The sequence below is a fragment of the Chrysemys picta genome, chromosome 1, assembly GCF_011386835.1.
Source record: "Chrysemys picta bellii isolate R12L10 chromosome 1, ASM1138683v2, whole genome shotgun sequence".
Taxonomy (NCBI): Eukaryota; Metazoa; Chordata; order Testudines; family Emydidae; genus Chrysemys; species Chrysemys picta.
Genome location: NC_088791.1, coordinates 323,031,348 through 323,047,699, shown reverse-complemented (window position 1 = coordinate 323,047,699; position 16,352 = coordinate 323,031,348). Strand labels below are relative to the sequence as shown.

General features: G+C 39.9%; 1 protein-coding gene across 1 annotated transcript in view; it reads right to left on the bottom strand.

Annotated features, from left to right (window-relative positions):
• Window positions 1-1,075: 1,075 nt before the first annotated feature.
• Window positions 1,076-16,352, bottom strand: part of PGR (progesterone receptor) — a 61,290-nt gene continuing 46,013 nt past the window's right edge. Inside the window, exons 5-8 of the mRNA XM_065581550.1 lie at window positions 16,152-16,296; window positions 12,560-12,690; window positions 10,153-10,310; window positions 1,076-4,306 (exon numbers count right to left, since the gene is read on the bottom strand). Coding sequence (XP_065437622.1) covers window positions 4,151-4,306; window positions 10,153-10,310; window positions 12,560-12,690; window positions 16,152-16,296 — 590 coding nt within the window. The 3' untranslated portion in view covers window positions 1,076-4,150. The remainder of the gene's footprint in view (window positions 4,307-10,152; window positions 10,311-12,559; window positions 12,691-16,151; window positions 16,297-16,352) is intronic.

Below are 16,352 nucleotides of genomic sequence, written 5' to 3'. Positions count from 1 at the left end.
TCTATAATGCCTCTGCCACCAAACTCACCTCTTTCCCCAAAAGCTGTGAATGCACCACCCCAGCCACACAGGCTACAGTACCTAGCAGAGGGCCTCATGCACCCCCACTCTCAGTCACTGTTGCTCCCTGGGGCAGTAGGGGATTCACTACTGACAGTATTTGTTTCCTGCCACTGGTTTATAGCCTCATCTGAGTCATTTCTATGCTTTTAGATTAGGACACGTGAGAGCCACTAAACACTCAAGAGTTCTTAGCAGACCTTTTGATGCCACAAATCCTCCATCTGGTGCAAGGTTTCTAGATTAATTTCAAGTTGAAAACCATGAAGTTAAGTTGCTGAGCCTTGTCCCACCACCTGCAGTGTGGATCCTGGCCCAACAAAGTTCTTTTTGGGATGTAGGGAGGTTATCTGTTTTATCCAACTGTATTAACTAATCACTGTGACAGGTTTGTTTCCACAATTTAAAGCAAGTGATAGAGAAGCCTCAATTAAAGAAGACTTCGTTCCATCTTCTGCTATTTAAAATTACAGGCTCAGTTCTTAACTATTCTTTTTAGACATGAAACTAGAAAATGTGCTTGCAATACAGCTCCAGGAACAGCTGAAGTTCAAAAATATCCAGGCTTGAGTTTATGATGTCAGACCAGCAGGCCTGATCCAAAGCCCATTGAAATGACAACCATTGACTTGAATGGGCTCTCGACAAAGCCCAGATACAGCACACAGACTATACTTTCCTGGGTCATAGTTGCTAACAAGAAATAGGTCAGGTCTATGCTTGGTCTGTCTGGGGTCTTCTTGACCTTCTTGGATGATTATGAGAACTAAACAGGTTCAGGTTATATGTAACAGAGTGGGCTAATTGGTGACAGTGGGAAGTTGCTTAGTTTCTCTCTTTAACACTTTGTTACAGCCTTCCAGTTGCAAACATAACTGCTTCTGCCAGGCCCAAGCAGTTTAATTTGCAAATCAATCATTTGTATAATATATATATATACACATACACCCAGGCATGGCTGCGCTCAACAAAAGGTGAAAAATTGCAGTAATGCTCAACTGACCCTGGAAGGTTGTTTTTCTTTTGTTTTGTTTTTTTAAAGAAGATCAGTCTGAAGCTGCAGAGGTTAATACTGAAAGCCTCGGGCAAAGAAAACATAAAGCAGATAGAACAGAAGAACATGCAAATGAATATGAGAGACTTGGACCTAAACCCACTTTCCCGAATTTGCAGAAAACTAAGTAATCATTGGTATTATGGTAGAAAGAGGAAAAGATTTGTGTAATTTGCAGAAAGAATCAGAAAGTTCATTAGTACAGTCCCCTCAGAAGTGGGCAAGCCTTCTAAAATGTATCCTGTCCATGTATGAGATTGCTCTACTGCTCATAGACTGCCACACTTTGCCCATAAGACTCCTATTACTAGACTGCGCTGTAAAATTCAGCATGAGGAGATCCAGAATTGTGACACCTCATTTAAATCCCACTTACACAATCATTAAACATGACAGTTTTAGAGATATTTGCAGCTTGCAGGTCAAAAATTACCTTAATCTTAACCATCCATGCAATGAAAAACTTTATATAGACAACTGCAAAGTCTCAGAAAATCCTACAGAAAGCTACGTTTATTAGTGTGCTTGCTGCTGGATTCCTGGACAGGTCTGTAGCTGATCAAGAGTTGCTGCCCATTAGATCTGTCCACTATGGAAAAACCTGTGTTCTGTTTTCTGACATAATACAGTTGGAATCAAAGACAGATGATGGTTTCAAACTAGGGAATAAAACAGCTTTAGGATTTACATGGGGATCAGGGCAGGAAAAGCTCAAAGCTGTTTTGTCTAAATGTAGATGATGCAGCACTGAACACAGGATTTTCAAATGGTATGAAGGCCAAATTTAGACAGACTTGTCAGGTGGCTGCACACTGCAAAATATACAATGGTGAGCATGCTGTTATGGATACCCTTTTCTGAGATCTAGAGCTTAAAACATTTTTTAGTTTGGAAAACTTTCTTTTGCAATTTACTATTTATTCCCAAAAGATGATGGCAGCTTAAGCTCTTGCTGATGATACATATTGCAGAAATGGAGTCAGAGATTTATGTAGCCTGAATGTAGAGGTATTCTTAAGGAGATCAGATTCACTGTTCCATATTCCAAATTCAATGGTGGGATGGTTAGGATGATTTTCTGGCATGGCAGAATAGGTTACTGACAGTGAATAGTGTAGTTAGTGAATGATAAATCCTGCCATACTGTTTTCAAGACCCCCAGCAATGGTCACCTTCCCAGACAGCTTGCAGAAATGGTATTATTATGCAATGGATTAGTGAGCAAGTGGAAGAAAGCATGTAGCCTGGGTACAAATTTAACTAGTGAATGAAAATGCTACTAACAAAAAAGCCTACCACTACTCTCCTAATGCAAAAACAAAGAACTCTTGCAGCTTAAGCCTATAATTTATTAAAATATAAATGTTATGAGGATCAGAGTTAAAGTCAGGCTGTGGTGGAAAAAAATCAAAATCACTTGTCTATAGACAGTCAAAATTTCAAATCTAGTCATTCAAAAAGAAAGTGACATTGTCCCAGCTTATCTTGGGGCATTTCTCTGCACCCTGCTTGTTCTGTTTTTGTAACTATTTGGCTAGGTTTTTTTCATCTTTATTCTCATTTTTAGTGTAGCTTGCTCTCATGCACTTCTTGGAGGCACCACCCCATCCGCATGCCAATCCCTGGAGAAGGTATTTCTGGGAATTTTGGAGCAACAGGACATGGCTTCCAAGGGCAGATAAAATCACTAATGCTTTTAATGATTTTGTAGCCTAATAGTTGGCTATTGTTTCCTCTTGAGCTATTCCTATGTTGTTTGAACCTAACTGACTGAAGTAAACATGTGAGGTGTTTCATATCCATGTTAAAAAAAAAATCACAGCAATTCTTCAGTAAAACATTTCACTCGCATTATAAAAATTATGACATTCTCTTCGATCATATAAGGGTACTTTACTTGTACTCACAGCCACATTACCCTCCTTTACAATTATTCCAGTTATAATCACTTGTCTCTGTAAACCTCACAAAGGTCCACTGAATGGCATTATAATGAGACTGGTGTGTATCAAAGCTTCGGTAATCATTCTTTCCATTTCTTTCTGTATTTGATCTCTCTATAATTTGATTTTATTGGGTGTTTCAGTTATCCAGTAGCACATTATGATCACCAAAGGCTGTAGTCATTAAACATTACTGAATGTTAAAGAGAGACACGTAACTAAAATAGATTTAAAGCGGTCTAAAAGATACAGTAGGGGCTATATGAATTAAATTTAAAATTTGTAAGTTTAAAATGAGAGTTAAGTGGTTTAGCTTTACTGATGAGTGTCATATTGTTAAGGAGAAACAGTAATAACAGCAGTATGTGTGTGTGTATATTCTACTGTATACACTGTATTCAGTGGGAGGCAAATACTGGCATTTCCTTAATCCTTCCAATCTTTGCAGAGAATTGCTTTAGTTTTACTTTGGTATGGACACACACATACACACACTCACACAAAATGTACATTTTCTTGCCACTATGCTAACTACTTGTGAAGATACTGTACCACTAAACCTGGATACTGTATTTTGAAATGCTACTTCAGAGAGGCAGGTTAGTAAGTAAAAGGGGAAATTTCCATAAGTAAATGTGGCTAATGTACATTTTAATTTCTTCAGACCTTTAATATTTATACATATGGAACCCACCCACCCACCCAATGTACAAGAGTAAAAGTTTACTCCATGTCATAGCACAAGTTTTCAAAGGAATAATATGAAAGAAAAAATGTACAAGATAACTGTTCTTAGACAACTAAAGATTCCGTTTAAGTATTGTTCTTGTGAATTCCTAAGAAGCAACCTATTCTGGCTTACAAAACTTTTCTTATGACAAACATCAGTTGTGATTTTAACAGTAAAATAAATCAGGAGCGCACAATATGGACATCAAACTTACACAGTTAGGTGGTAGGTATGGTAAATAGAACAAATATCCTAAAGTCCTGACACTGCAAAATACTGACCAAAATAAACCGCAAAATCCTGATCAAAATAAACAAACAAAAAAGGCACAAAAATTGTCTCTTCAGTAAGAGAAAAGACATTTCACTTTTTGTGAAAGAGGAGAGGTTTCACCATCCCTGCCAGAATCTTGGGTAGCTGGGCGGCAATCACTTCTGACATCATTTCCGGGAATTCGACACTCAGTGCCCGGGACTGGAGAAATGTGTTCAGACAGAACAGGTGGAGTTGTTTCACTAGCTGGTTTTAATGAAATACAAACATGTGAGAATTTAGACTACTAATAATACATTATACGTTTATCTAAACACGACCGATGATTGTTTATTTTATGCATCTGAAGAAGTGAGGTTCTTACCCACGAAAGCTTATGCTCCCAATACTTCTGTTAGTCTCAAAGGTGCCACAGGACCCTCTGTTGCTTTTTACAGATTCAGACTAACACGGCTACCCCTCTGATATTTTAAATATGTCATTCAATCAATGTCATTTTACATATGTCTATCACCCATGAAATCATACTGTGCACAGTCTTGCCTTGCAAGCCAAAAAGTCTTTTCACTTCAGAAGTCATGAACATATCTAAATGAACACTTCAGTATATAAAAAAAGGGGTAACACTAACCCCATTGTAAAATATCCCCAGCTTCATTCAATGAACAGGACAGATAGTCCTCATTTAATATTTTTTTATCCTCATTGTGCAAGATGTGGTCCCATGACTTATTCACTGCACACTACTCAACCCTGCTCTGAAAACAGAATGATTAAATTCCTCATGGGCTTTTCTATAGTGCTCACCATTATAGTATCTGAAAACTTCACTAATATCAATTTATCCTCACAAAACCCCTGCAAGGTGAGAATGTGAGATTATTCCCCAGTTTACAGAACAGAGGCACAGACAGGCCGGCTCTGGCTTTTTGGCCACCCCAAGCAAAAAAAAAAACAAAAAAAAAAAACGGGGCAGCAGAATGGCAAAGCAAAAAACAACAACAACCCTGCGATGCAGCCACAGCAGGGCGGCCGGAGCAGAACAAGAACAAAATAAAAAAAATAAAAAAAATGGCCATGCTGCCCTAGTATTGGGCAGAATGCCGCCTCCAACAATCTTCCACCCCAAGCACCAGCTTGCTCAGCTGGTGCCTGGAACCGGCCCTGGGCACAGAGATGAAGGCCAAAAGTGCCCACTAATTTTGAGTGCCCTATTTGAGGGACCCAGAACCTGATTTTTCAAATGCTACAACTCAGAATTGAAAAGAGTTCAATGCACAGCTCCCATTGACTTCAGTTTCAGCTGTGAGTGCTCAGCTTCTGCAAATCATATCCCACGGTAGAAAATGAGGATCACAGAATTAGTGTAAAGTCTGGCTTAAGCGACTTGCCCAGCATCACAAAGACACTCTGTGACAGAGGCAGGAATAAACTCCAGTTCTCCAGGGCATCATTCAACTTTCTTACTCATAAAACCACCCTTTCATTACTTGCAAACCCCTGCCTCTCTAATTGCACACCTTCAAACTACTGCTAACCGCAGGCCAATGGGGGCTATGGGAAGTGGTGCGGGCTGAGGCCTGTGCTGGCCACCACTTTCCACAGTCCCCATTGGCCTGGAACGGCGAACTGCGGCCAGTGGGAGATGTGATCGGCCGAACCTGCGGATGCTGCAGGTAAACAAACCGTCCTGGACTGCCAGTGGATTTCCCTGACAGGCTGCGTGCCAAAGGTTGCCAATCCCTAATCTAAACAAATACTTTGCCTCAGTTTTTAATGAGGCTAATGAAGAGCCTAGGGGTAGTGGCAAGGTGGCTAATGGCAATAATGATACGGAGGTAGAAATTATCATATCTGAGGTGGAAGTCAAATTCAAACAGCTTAATGGGGCTAAATCAGGATAATCTCCAGCCAAGAATATTAAAGGAACTGCCACATGAAATTGCAAACCCAATAGCAAGGATTTTTAATGAATCTGTAACCTGCGGGGGTCAGACCCTATGACTGGAGAATTGCTAATATAGTTCCTATTTTTAAGAAAGGGAGGGAAAGTGATCCAGGAAACTACAGGCCTGTTAGTTTGACCTCAATTGTATGCAAGGTCTTGGAACAAATTTTGAAAGAGAAAGTAGTTCAGGACACGAGGTGAACGGTAACTGGGATAAAATACAACATGGTTTTACAAAAGGTAGATCATGCCAGACCAACCTGATTTCCTTCTTTAAATGATAAAAGATTTTTTAGACAAAGAAAACACAGTAGATCTAATCTACCTAGATTTCAGTAAGGCACTTGATACAGTTCCACATGGGAAATTATTAGTTACATTGGAGAAGATGGGGATCAATATGAGAACTGAAAAATGTTTAAGGGATTGGTTAACCGGGCGATTACAATGGGTCATACTGAAAAGTGAACAGACAGGCTGGAGGGAGGTTGCTAGTGGATTTCCTCAGGGATTGGTCTTGGGATCAATTTTCTTTCACATTTTTAGTACTGACCCTGGTACAAAAAGTGAGATTGTGCTAATAAAATGTACTGATGACACAAAGTTGGGAGGTATAGCCAATACGGAGGAGGACTCAAATATTATACAAGAAGATCTGGATGACCTTGTAAACTGGAGTAATAGAACTGGGATGAAATTTAATAGTGCAAAGTGCAAGGTCATGCATTTAGGGACTAACAACGAGAATTTTTGCTATAAACTGGAGATTTATCAGTTGAAAGTGACGGAGGAGGAGAATGACCAATACACCTAAGTCTATCACAGGATGACTATGAGCCATCAATGTGATGCGGCCGTGTAAAAGGCTAATTCAGTCCTAGGATGCAGCAGGTGAGGTATTTCCAGTAGAGACAGGGAAGTGTTAGTACCATTATACAAGGCACTGGTCAGACCCCATCTGGAATAATGTGTGCAACTCTGGACTCCCATGCTTAGAAAGATGAATTCAAAGTGGAACAGGTGCAGAGAAGGATTACTAAGATGATCTGAGGAATGGAAAGCCTATCTTATGAAAGGAGACTCAAAAAGCTTGGCTTGCTTAGCCTAACCAAAAGAAGGCTGGGGGAGATATGATTGCTCTCTATAAATACACCAGAGGGATAAATACAAGGGAGGGAGAGGAGTTATTTAAGTTGAGGGCCAATGTGGACACAAGAACAAATGGATATAAACTGGCCATCAATAAGTGTAGGCTTAAAATTAGGTGAAGGTTTCTAACCATCAGAGGAGTGAAGTTCTGGAACAGCCTTCCAAGGGGAGCAGTGGGAACAAAAAACCTAACTGGCTTCAAGACTGAGCTTGATAAGTTTATGGAGGGGACGGTATGATGGAACTGCCTACAATGGCATGTAGCCCATCAGTGACAGCCAGTAGCAAAAATCCCCAATGGCTGGAGACGGGACACTAAATGGGGAGGGCTCTGGGTTACTACAGAGAATTCTTTCCCAGGTATCTGCCTGGCAGGTCTTGCCCACATGCTCAGGGTCTAATTGATCACCATAGTTAGGGTCGAGAAGGAACTTTCTCCCTTGTCAGATTGGCAGAGACCCTGTGGGTTTTTCACCTTTCTCTGCAGCATGGGGCATGTGCCACTTGCAGGTTTAAACTATTGTAAATGGTGAATTATCTGTAACTTGAAGTTTTTTAACCATGATTTGAAGGCTTCAGTAATTCAGAGGCTAGGGATCTATTTCAGGAGTGGGTGAGGTTCTGTGGCCTACAATGTGCAGGAGGTCAGACTAGATGATCACGATGGTCTCTTCTGACCTTAAAATCCATGAGTCTATGAGCCTATGTGCATGATAGCACAGGCAACTGTAATTCTGATATTTCCTAACTTTTGCATGCTTGACTTTCTGAACTTAATAATGTTCTTTGAATGTGTTTTTGTGTGTGTAATTTCCTAGGTTTTAAAAACAGCAAACTGAAAATACAGAAACTCCATCATGTGGCATCACATTGACACCAACATGGTTCATTTTTCATGGTTGGAATGTTTAGATCCACATCACAGAACTCTGCCACTTGAGCTAAGTGACAGCAGTAATAGGTTGTTATCCTATATGTGAACAAGCATGAGGTTCTCCATTCCAGGCTGTCAAGGGGAGCGTACTCTCGTGGGTACTGATTTTTCTGCCCACTTTCTATAAGCTTTGCCATTGCTTCCCCGTCCCCTCCAGCCTGTCCGCCCCAGTCTTTTCTCTTCCCCACCCCATCCTTGTCTCATTTTACTTGCCTACTCAGTCCCAGTCTCCATTCCGCAGACTTCTCATCCAAGTCCTAGTCTCCTTGCCCAGCCAATCCTAGTTTCCCCATCTGGGCTCGCTGTCTGAATCCCAATCTCCCACTACTCCCAGTCTCTCTCTCTCCTCATACTCAGTCCCAGTGTTCTTGCCCAGTCAGCCTCAGTTCTCCCTCCTGGCTTCTCATCTGATCTGTCTTTCCCCTCCCCCTCCACTAGTTCCCAGTCTTAATCTTCCTCCCCAGGCTCCTTATTCAATCTCAGTCATCCCACCCATCCTCTCTCTGGTTCTTTATCCCAGTCTCCCTGCCAAGCCAGTCCCACTTTTCCCCCTCCAACTCCTTGTCAACTGTTTCCCCTGCCCCCAGACCTCTATCCCCCTTCCATTGGGGCTAGTCCCAGTCTCGTCCTGCCAATTCTAATAGTCTCCCAATTCCTGGTCTGATCACAGTTTCCTCCATCATTTAACTGCTTCCCAGTTCCCCACGTCCCTCTTGTTTTCCTCACTGGCTCCCAGTCCCAGTCTCCTCGCTTCCCCCAACCTCAGTCTCCTTGCCCAGCTAGTCCCAGCCTCCCATTGCATCCTTCCCTTTCTCAGCCCCAGCCTGCCCTCTCCCTGGCTTGGAACAAGGAGCTTGAGAGGTGGAGACTGGGACTGAAGGCTGCCTGGGGAGGAAAAAGGAAACTGTGACAAAGAGTTGGGTTTGGAGCTGGGGGACAGGGAATGTGGGTCAGGACGAGAAATAGTTTGGACAAGGAGCTGGGGTGGGACTAAAGGAGGCTAGGCAATGAGACTGGGAACAAGGAACTATAGGGTAGGGAAAACTGGGAATGGTTGGGCAAGGAGATGGGGACTCGGGACTTTCTGGGTGAGGAGACTGGAACTGTCAGCTAGGAGAGGGGAAGAGACAGGACTGGAAAAGGGATAAGTTGGAGGAGAAGAAGGGGTGAAACTTGGGGGAAATGGGCAGAAGAATCTGTATCCACTAGACACACTCCCCTCCAGAGACTGGACTGGAACCCAAGATTCCTGAGTCTCATTATTTCTCTGCTGTCAGCAAATATCTGTGAAACTCATTGGCAAAGTGTGTGTATGTCCCATCCTCCTCTAGTGCTGGGTCCACAGAGAATGACAACCCACTAATGCTATTAGTTAGTCACTTCACTCAAGTGGCAGAGGTCTTTAAGGTGGGTATAAAAATTTCAATGCTACTGATGAACCACACTGATGTCAATAATACCACAATGAAATTTCTGTTTTTTTCATTTGGCTTTTTAAAATGTAGGAAATTACACACACACAAAAAATGTTAACAGAACATTGTTAAGATTGCAAAGTCAAACACTGAAAAAGTAAGAAATAGAATAATTAAGGCAGAGGTCCTGTGGAAAAAATTGTATGTGATCATGTAATTAAAGACTGCATTGTAATATGTATGCACAATGAGGCCAAATTAAGGTTGCTCTCACAAGCAACCTTAATTCTGGCATTTCCTATCATTTGAGTATGCCTTTGCTACCTTTATATTCTTTTTATGGGGTTTTTTTTGTCTGTAATATATAGAAATACACATACCACAGCTCTGAACTAATATTAACAGAAATATAAAAAATGGACTGGCATTTTAAATATATGTTTTCCATACAATTGAATCCTCTATAAATAAAAATGTGAACATCTGGTTAATTGTGCACTGATTTTTGCCCTGAAGATGTGTCCAACTCTGCCTGGACACCACAAACATCCCAATATATGTATATATTTTTTTAAATTTACTTTAAGGAATGGTTCTTGTATCTGATATAAACCTTGCCCCCCTACCTCCCGAGAAACAAACTTACATCATGCATGGAGTCCATAAGTTTTGTAAGCTGATAGAAACGTTGTGAGCTGGACACAACTCCTTTCTGCCGCAAACCAATTGCCTTGACCAGTTCTCTAATATAACTTGCTCTCATCTCATCGAACTGGCTTTGACTTCTCAGACCTTCCAAAGGAACTAAAGAGAAAGTAATACTCTTGATTGTTGTAATATATTATGAAGACAACAACTGAGAAAGAATTTATACTGTATTTTACACTGTACTGTTTGGTTAATTATTTTATCTTGGACTATAGACTTCTTCCTGTTAGTGAAGTGCAGAAATGGTGATCTGACAGGCAGATGGATACGTAAGTCATAACCAATCACTTATGTCGGTTTCTGGTATCCTGGCACGGGATAACTGATATGGAAAATCTGCCAGAGGTGGTGGTAAAAGTGATGCAAAATGACTGAAACCCTCCCTCTGCAATAAAGTCATCTGTGACCAGGGAGGCAGGGGCATGGGCAGGACAACAAGGAGATGCACTGATTAGCATAACCTAGTGGTGTCTCAGGAAGGTGTAATACACAAGCATTATTTAGTATGTTGCAGGAGACAACTATACAAAATAAAAAATGAGCAAAAATTCCCAATAGGGCAATGGTTTAAATCTTCCCATCTTCCTAACATGCAATGAAAATGATAAGCCAAAACATCAGCTACTTCTGAATTTCAGAAGTACAGATTTTGAAAGATCTGTTGCACTTAGGCATGTTTTCTTTGACTTTAAACAAATATATATAGCTATTTCATCCTGGAAAGAGAACAGAGAATTGATTATTATAAAAAAGAGGCCAAATTCATCCCTGATGCAACTCCATTAAAGCAACTGGAGTTACACTAGGGATAACTTTTGCCCAATGGTTGACACTAGCTGAATGTTTGTTTCTTAGATTGCTATTTTTAAAACCATTTGAACATTAATATGGTCTTAATTTAATCTTTGATGTTTACATCTTAATGATGTGAATTGAATGTGGTAGGGAACACACACGTTTGTGAGAGATGGCTCAGATGACCCAACAGGTCTTTTCCATCTCTTACTTCTATGCAGCCATTGTTTAGCTAGACAGACTTTTTCAGCTAGGCCGTGTTAACAAGCAGAAGCAGATTGGAAACCAATATCCTCTGTTCAACATGGGAAAATAAGCCTTTTAAAAAGGGAAATTTAGATTTTGCAGAAAAATGCTGAACATAAAGTTGTAGAAAGACAACCATATAGAGGCTGTCATTTTCATGCCTGTAACTGTTTTTGGCAATACTAATATCTGGATTCTAAACATCTATTAAAATATACAGTGTTCTGTTGCTAAGAAATTCTTTTAAAAAAAGTCTATGCTTATGCAAAAGCTAGTCAAGTTGAGCACAGATGTCACACTCTGAGCACACGAGCCACAAGCAAAGGTACATGAGGGAATAAGCCTTCAATGAACATTTTTCTTGACACTTGGAGGAACCAAGCAACATACTACAGGGGTCTATCCTGTCACCCCTATGGTTCAGTGTAGGTGTAAGGCTCATGGGGAATCAAGTCTCAAGAATACTTTCCGAAAGAGTTCTGAAAATAGTTTTTGTCCTATATTAGCAGCTAAATCATTTTCAGGGAATTCATTACTGACAAATGAGGTCAGCAACAGATTACTTTTTTAGTATAGATAGGCAGAGAACTTCACCCAGATGCTCCCCTACCTGGAAAGTGGAAGACCAATGAGCAAACTGGAACCTGGAAAGATGCTTTGTAGCTGGGATCAGATTAGAGGTGGTGGGCCAAATTTAGTTCTGGAACAGACAGCTGAAGTCAATGGAGTTGCCCTGACTTACACCTGGGCTAAATTTGCCCATCTTTGTCCAGGAATAATTTGAATAATCGTTAATATTAGTAACCTGACATAGTATGTCAGCCATGTCCATTCTCCCCTGCTCCAATGAGCAAAACATTGACTTCACAGGAGCGGGATGTGGCCCCTACGTCAACATACCTGACATTGTACTAAAGGAATTTTTTTTTGTATTTGTATTTTGCAGCTTTGCATGGGGCTTTATCTGTGTATTGCCACTGAAGTCATTCAGAGTTGCATGGCTGAAACCCTGCACTATTGCTCTGAAAATGTCCAGCTTAATGTGGCTACCTGTCAAATTGTATTCAACATGTATCTCATTGATTTTATTCTGTGCACAACAAAAAGAAACAGTATTTTAGTGCTTTGGAAGCTGAGATATTTTTGCTGAAAGGGACTTTTCCCTGTTTTTTTGGACATACAGCCCTACACTTTTCATGATAAATAGCACTGTGTGAAATTTTGCAACATTTCAGTATTGTTTTAATATTTGAGGTACAGAACAAAAAAGGTTATAAAGACAAAAACATCCATTTTTTACTTACTTGTATTGAGCAGTAATAATGATTTCATACAGAGGAACTCCTCTTGACTAACTTGTAGTTTGACAAATTCCTGTGGGATCTGCCACATGGATAGGCATAATGAATAAAACGATGATTCTTTCATCCTCTGTCTTACACCCCAAAAAAGGTAAAAATAAAAGACACTCAGCCACTAGTTCTTTGTAGTACATACTTTGCTGTTAGATTAATTACTACATTCTTGAAATTAAGAAGAGAGCTATATAAAGTAAAACAATTTTCTGAACTTTTTGTGTATCTATTAGTTTTCACATACATAAAAAAAATCATAACTTGACATTTGATTGGAAGTTTAAAGGTAAATTAATTCCCCTCTAGTGGTGTCACAGTTTAGACAGGCATCTTAGAGACTGATAGGAGCTGAATGCCAGGTGAATAATAATAATGATTTTTTTAAAATTAAAGAAACCCAACAATTTTTAAAATGTAAATCAGATTTTTTAATTTAAATGTTGCTAGTTCTTTACTTTCTTCTCATTTGTAATCTTAAATTGCTAGAGTAAATGTTTTGCAAGTGCTTCTTTAATTAGCATTCTAATTGTTAGTGGAATTTCTAGTGTTAGTAGATTTTGCATATAGTTTTTTTTCTACTAAGAACTTGCACATATAGATGGTTATCTACATTGTAAGATACTCATTAATATCTGTACTGTGAGAACAAGAGAAAATGGCAAACACAAAACTAACAAACAAAGAGCCTGTTCTATATTTGTAACCAACATCATCTTCTGATATATTGAACTTCCACAAGTCAAAATAGCTGAATTGTTTTGAGCAGGCAGTTTGATGTTAATGATGTTCCTAAGTCACTTAGGCCCAGATCTTCAAAGGTATTTAAGCTCCTAACTTCTGTTGATTTCAATGGAAGTTAGAAGCCTAAACACTTTTTGAGGATGCTTTTGAAAACAAATATGGGCATTTAAACAAATTTTGGCCTGTTGCATAAAAAGTTTACAATAACTTTGTGAATGGACTGAAAGTCTAAATAACTTTTAACTACTAACAGTGACACAATTTTTTTTAAAGTTACAAAGATTTTGTAAAGAGAAAATGTTTAAATAAATGTTAGCTCCTGATGCTGACTTTTATGAGAAGTTCCATTAAAGTCAATGGAACTAATCATGTCAGTAAAGTGAAATAACTGCAGAAATGTTTTCATGAATAGGGCCTCCATTTTCAATATTTTTGTTTTTTACTTACGGCAGTTTACAAAAAATCAGTTAAGATATATTGCCAGTAGTAGCATTTAAAAAAGCCCAGCATATGTTAGCTTATTATACACTGAATAGAAAGGTGCAATAGCACAGGTTAGTTTTACAAAGCCTCAACTTGATTTAAATCAATGAGTTAAAAAAAAAAACACGGGTGAAATTTTGGTTCTACTGAAGTCAATAGGACTTTTAATATTGACTTCAATGGAGACAGGATTTCACCCAAGTGTTTTAAATCATGATTCCAGTCTGGCTGGAAGCATTATAATCAACAAAATGTTTATATTTGGTATGACAAAAAACTTTTTCTCAATGCATGTAGATAAATATTTTATTGTTTTAAGTGAGAAATACTTCAAATCTGTTCAGAATCTGAAGCATTGCACCCTATTTTAAATGAGTTAAATATATAATTTATTGTTTATTGGGAAATGATGCTACTGATTACTCAGTTGCTCCCGTTGAAGCTGTTCTACATAAATATGAGGTCATTGGAGCAGGGGCACTGGAACCTCGGTTTCTCACCTCCTAGGTGAGTGCCCTAATCACTGGGAGAAAATTTCTAAGGGGGAACTTCACCCTGCCCTCCTCTGGCTTAGGCACCTAAATTAAGGAGAGTCTTGATGGTCAAGAATCCCAAGTAGAGATATGCCGCTTCCTCCAATGCAGACGTACAAGTCCCTTTGACGGGCGTGGCCACAATCCTTTCCTTGATGTCTCCTTCTGGCTAGCTTATGTAGCTCCCCACTCAGCGAGGTGGCTTTTGTGGGACCCATTCATAGGCACCTAATTCGCCCCATGCCTTGTACAGGGAACCTAAGTGCCTAACTTAGAACTGTGGATTCCACTGGATGACAAGGCGCCTAAAAGTCATGCACTGCAACACCAAGCATTGCAACTCCTAAGTCCCTTAGTGCAGTGCTTCTCAAAGCCGGTCCGCCGCTGGTTCAGGGAAAGATCCGGGCAGTTTGTTTACCTGCCGCATCCACAGGTTCGGCCGATCGCGGCTCCCACTGGCCGCAGTTCGCCGTTCCAGGCCAATGGGGGCTACGGAAAGAGGCGCGGGCCGAGGAATGTGCTGGCCGCCCTGCCCGCAGCCCCCATTAGCATGGAGTGGCGAATCGCGGCCAGTGGGAGCCGCGATCGGCCGAACCTGCGGACGCAGCAGGTAAACGAACCGACCTGGACCGCCAGGGACTTTCCCTGAACAAGCGACAGCCTGACTTTGAGAAGCACTGCCTTAGTGGATCTCACCCCGAGACATATTTTTAGGTATCAGAAGGTGTAGGTAAATATCTATAGTGCTTTTAAAAACAACCCGTGAATTCATCTGGAAATTAACAGCTCTTGCCTCATTTTCGGGTTTGAGGCTGGTGCTGCTGTGTGCTGATATGGCAGGTGGTATCCATCTGCACTAGGACTGAATTATGGATAAACCAAGTCTAAGTGGTAACTTGGTTTTAAAATACCTGTTAGACAACAGTATAGATAAAGAGATAGCTTTTAATTTAATAAAAGTTATTTTCAGAGCATTTTCCTGTATACATAATGTCTTTGATGTGCTTTTTTATGCCAAATTATTCAACTTTTGTTTTCTAATTCCTAGTGTTTACTGTAAATACATAAAGTGAAATCATGGCGCCACTGAAATCAATGAGTTTTGCCACTGACTTCAGTTGGGCCAGAATTTCACCCTTAGATCCCAATGTATGACCTCTGTGATTGTGTGGCATTCCACTGATTTCATGGGTACTCCACATGGGCAAGAGGGTCTGTACACTGGGATCCTGAAATAGGATCGGGGACCTAGTTCTTAGTTTTATGTTAAGCTGAATCATAAACCTATTTGTTTAATTTTCATCTTGCCTTCTATAGGCTTCTTTTGTGAATTTCTAGGACAAATTATTAAAGAGGGAGGGAAAAGTATACTATGATTGCCTATAAAATACTCCTATGTATAATGCTACAAGGATTTGGGATATTAACCCTCTGCCCTGAAATCTACATTCAAACTAATTCAGGTTTTATGTCATGATAACATAATTCTTTTTTAACTTTCCCTCAAATAAACAAAACCACCACCAAAACTCGTTTGCTTTTGGGTCTACATGTCAATGAAATATATTGGACTTTTATGCAATCCTTACTGAGGTTACTGAGCTTTGATATTATCAGAGCTTTCTCCTTTGATCTTAATTTTAGCACTGTTTAATGAAACAACAAAACAGAAACATAGGGCAAAATCCTAGCCCCAATCAAATCAATAGCAAAATTTCCATTGACTTCAATGGGGTCAGGATTTCATCTATTGTATTAGTAAATAGCAGTAACTGTCTACTTACTCATTTAGTATCAGATCAGGTGCAAAGTATAGCATCTGACCACTGACATGCTTATATGACCTCCATCCCATAGCAAACACCATTAGACTCATCCAAGAATACTGGATAAGGGTTATCTGATCATCAATATGTAAATTCCGGAATCCTGAAAATCACATCAAGAATTAAAAGAATTCAAATACTACTGTATAAAACATTTCA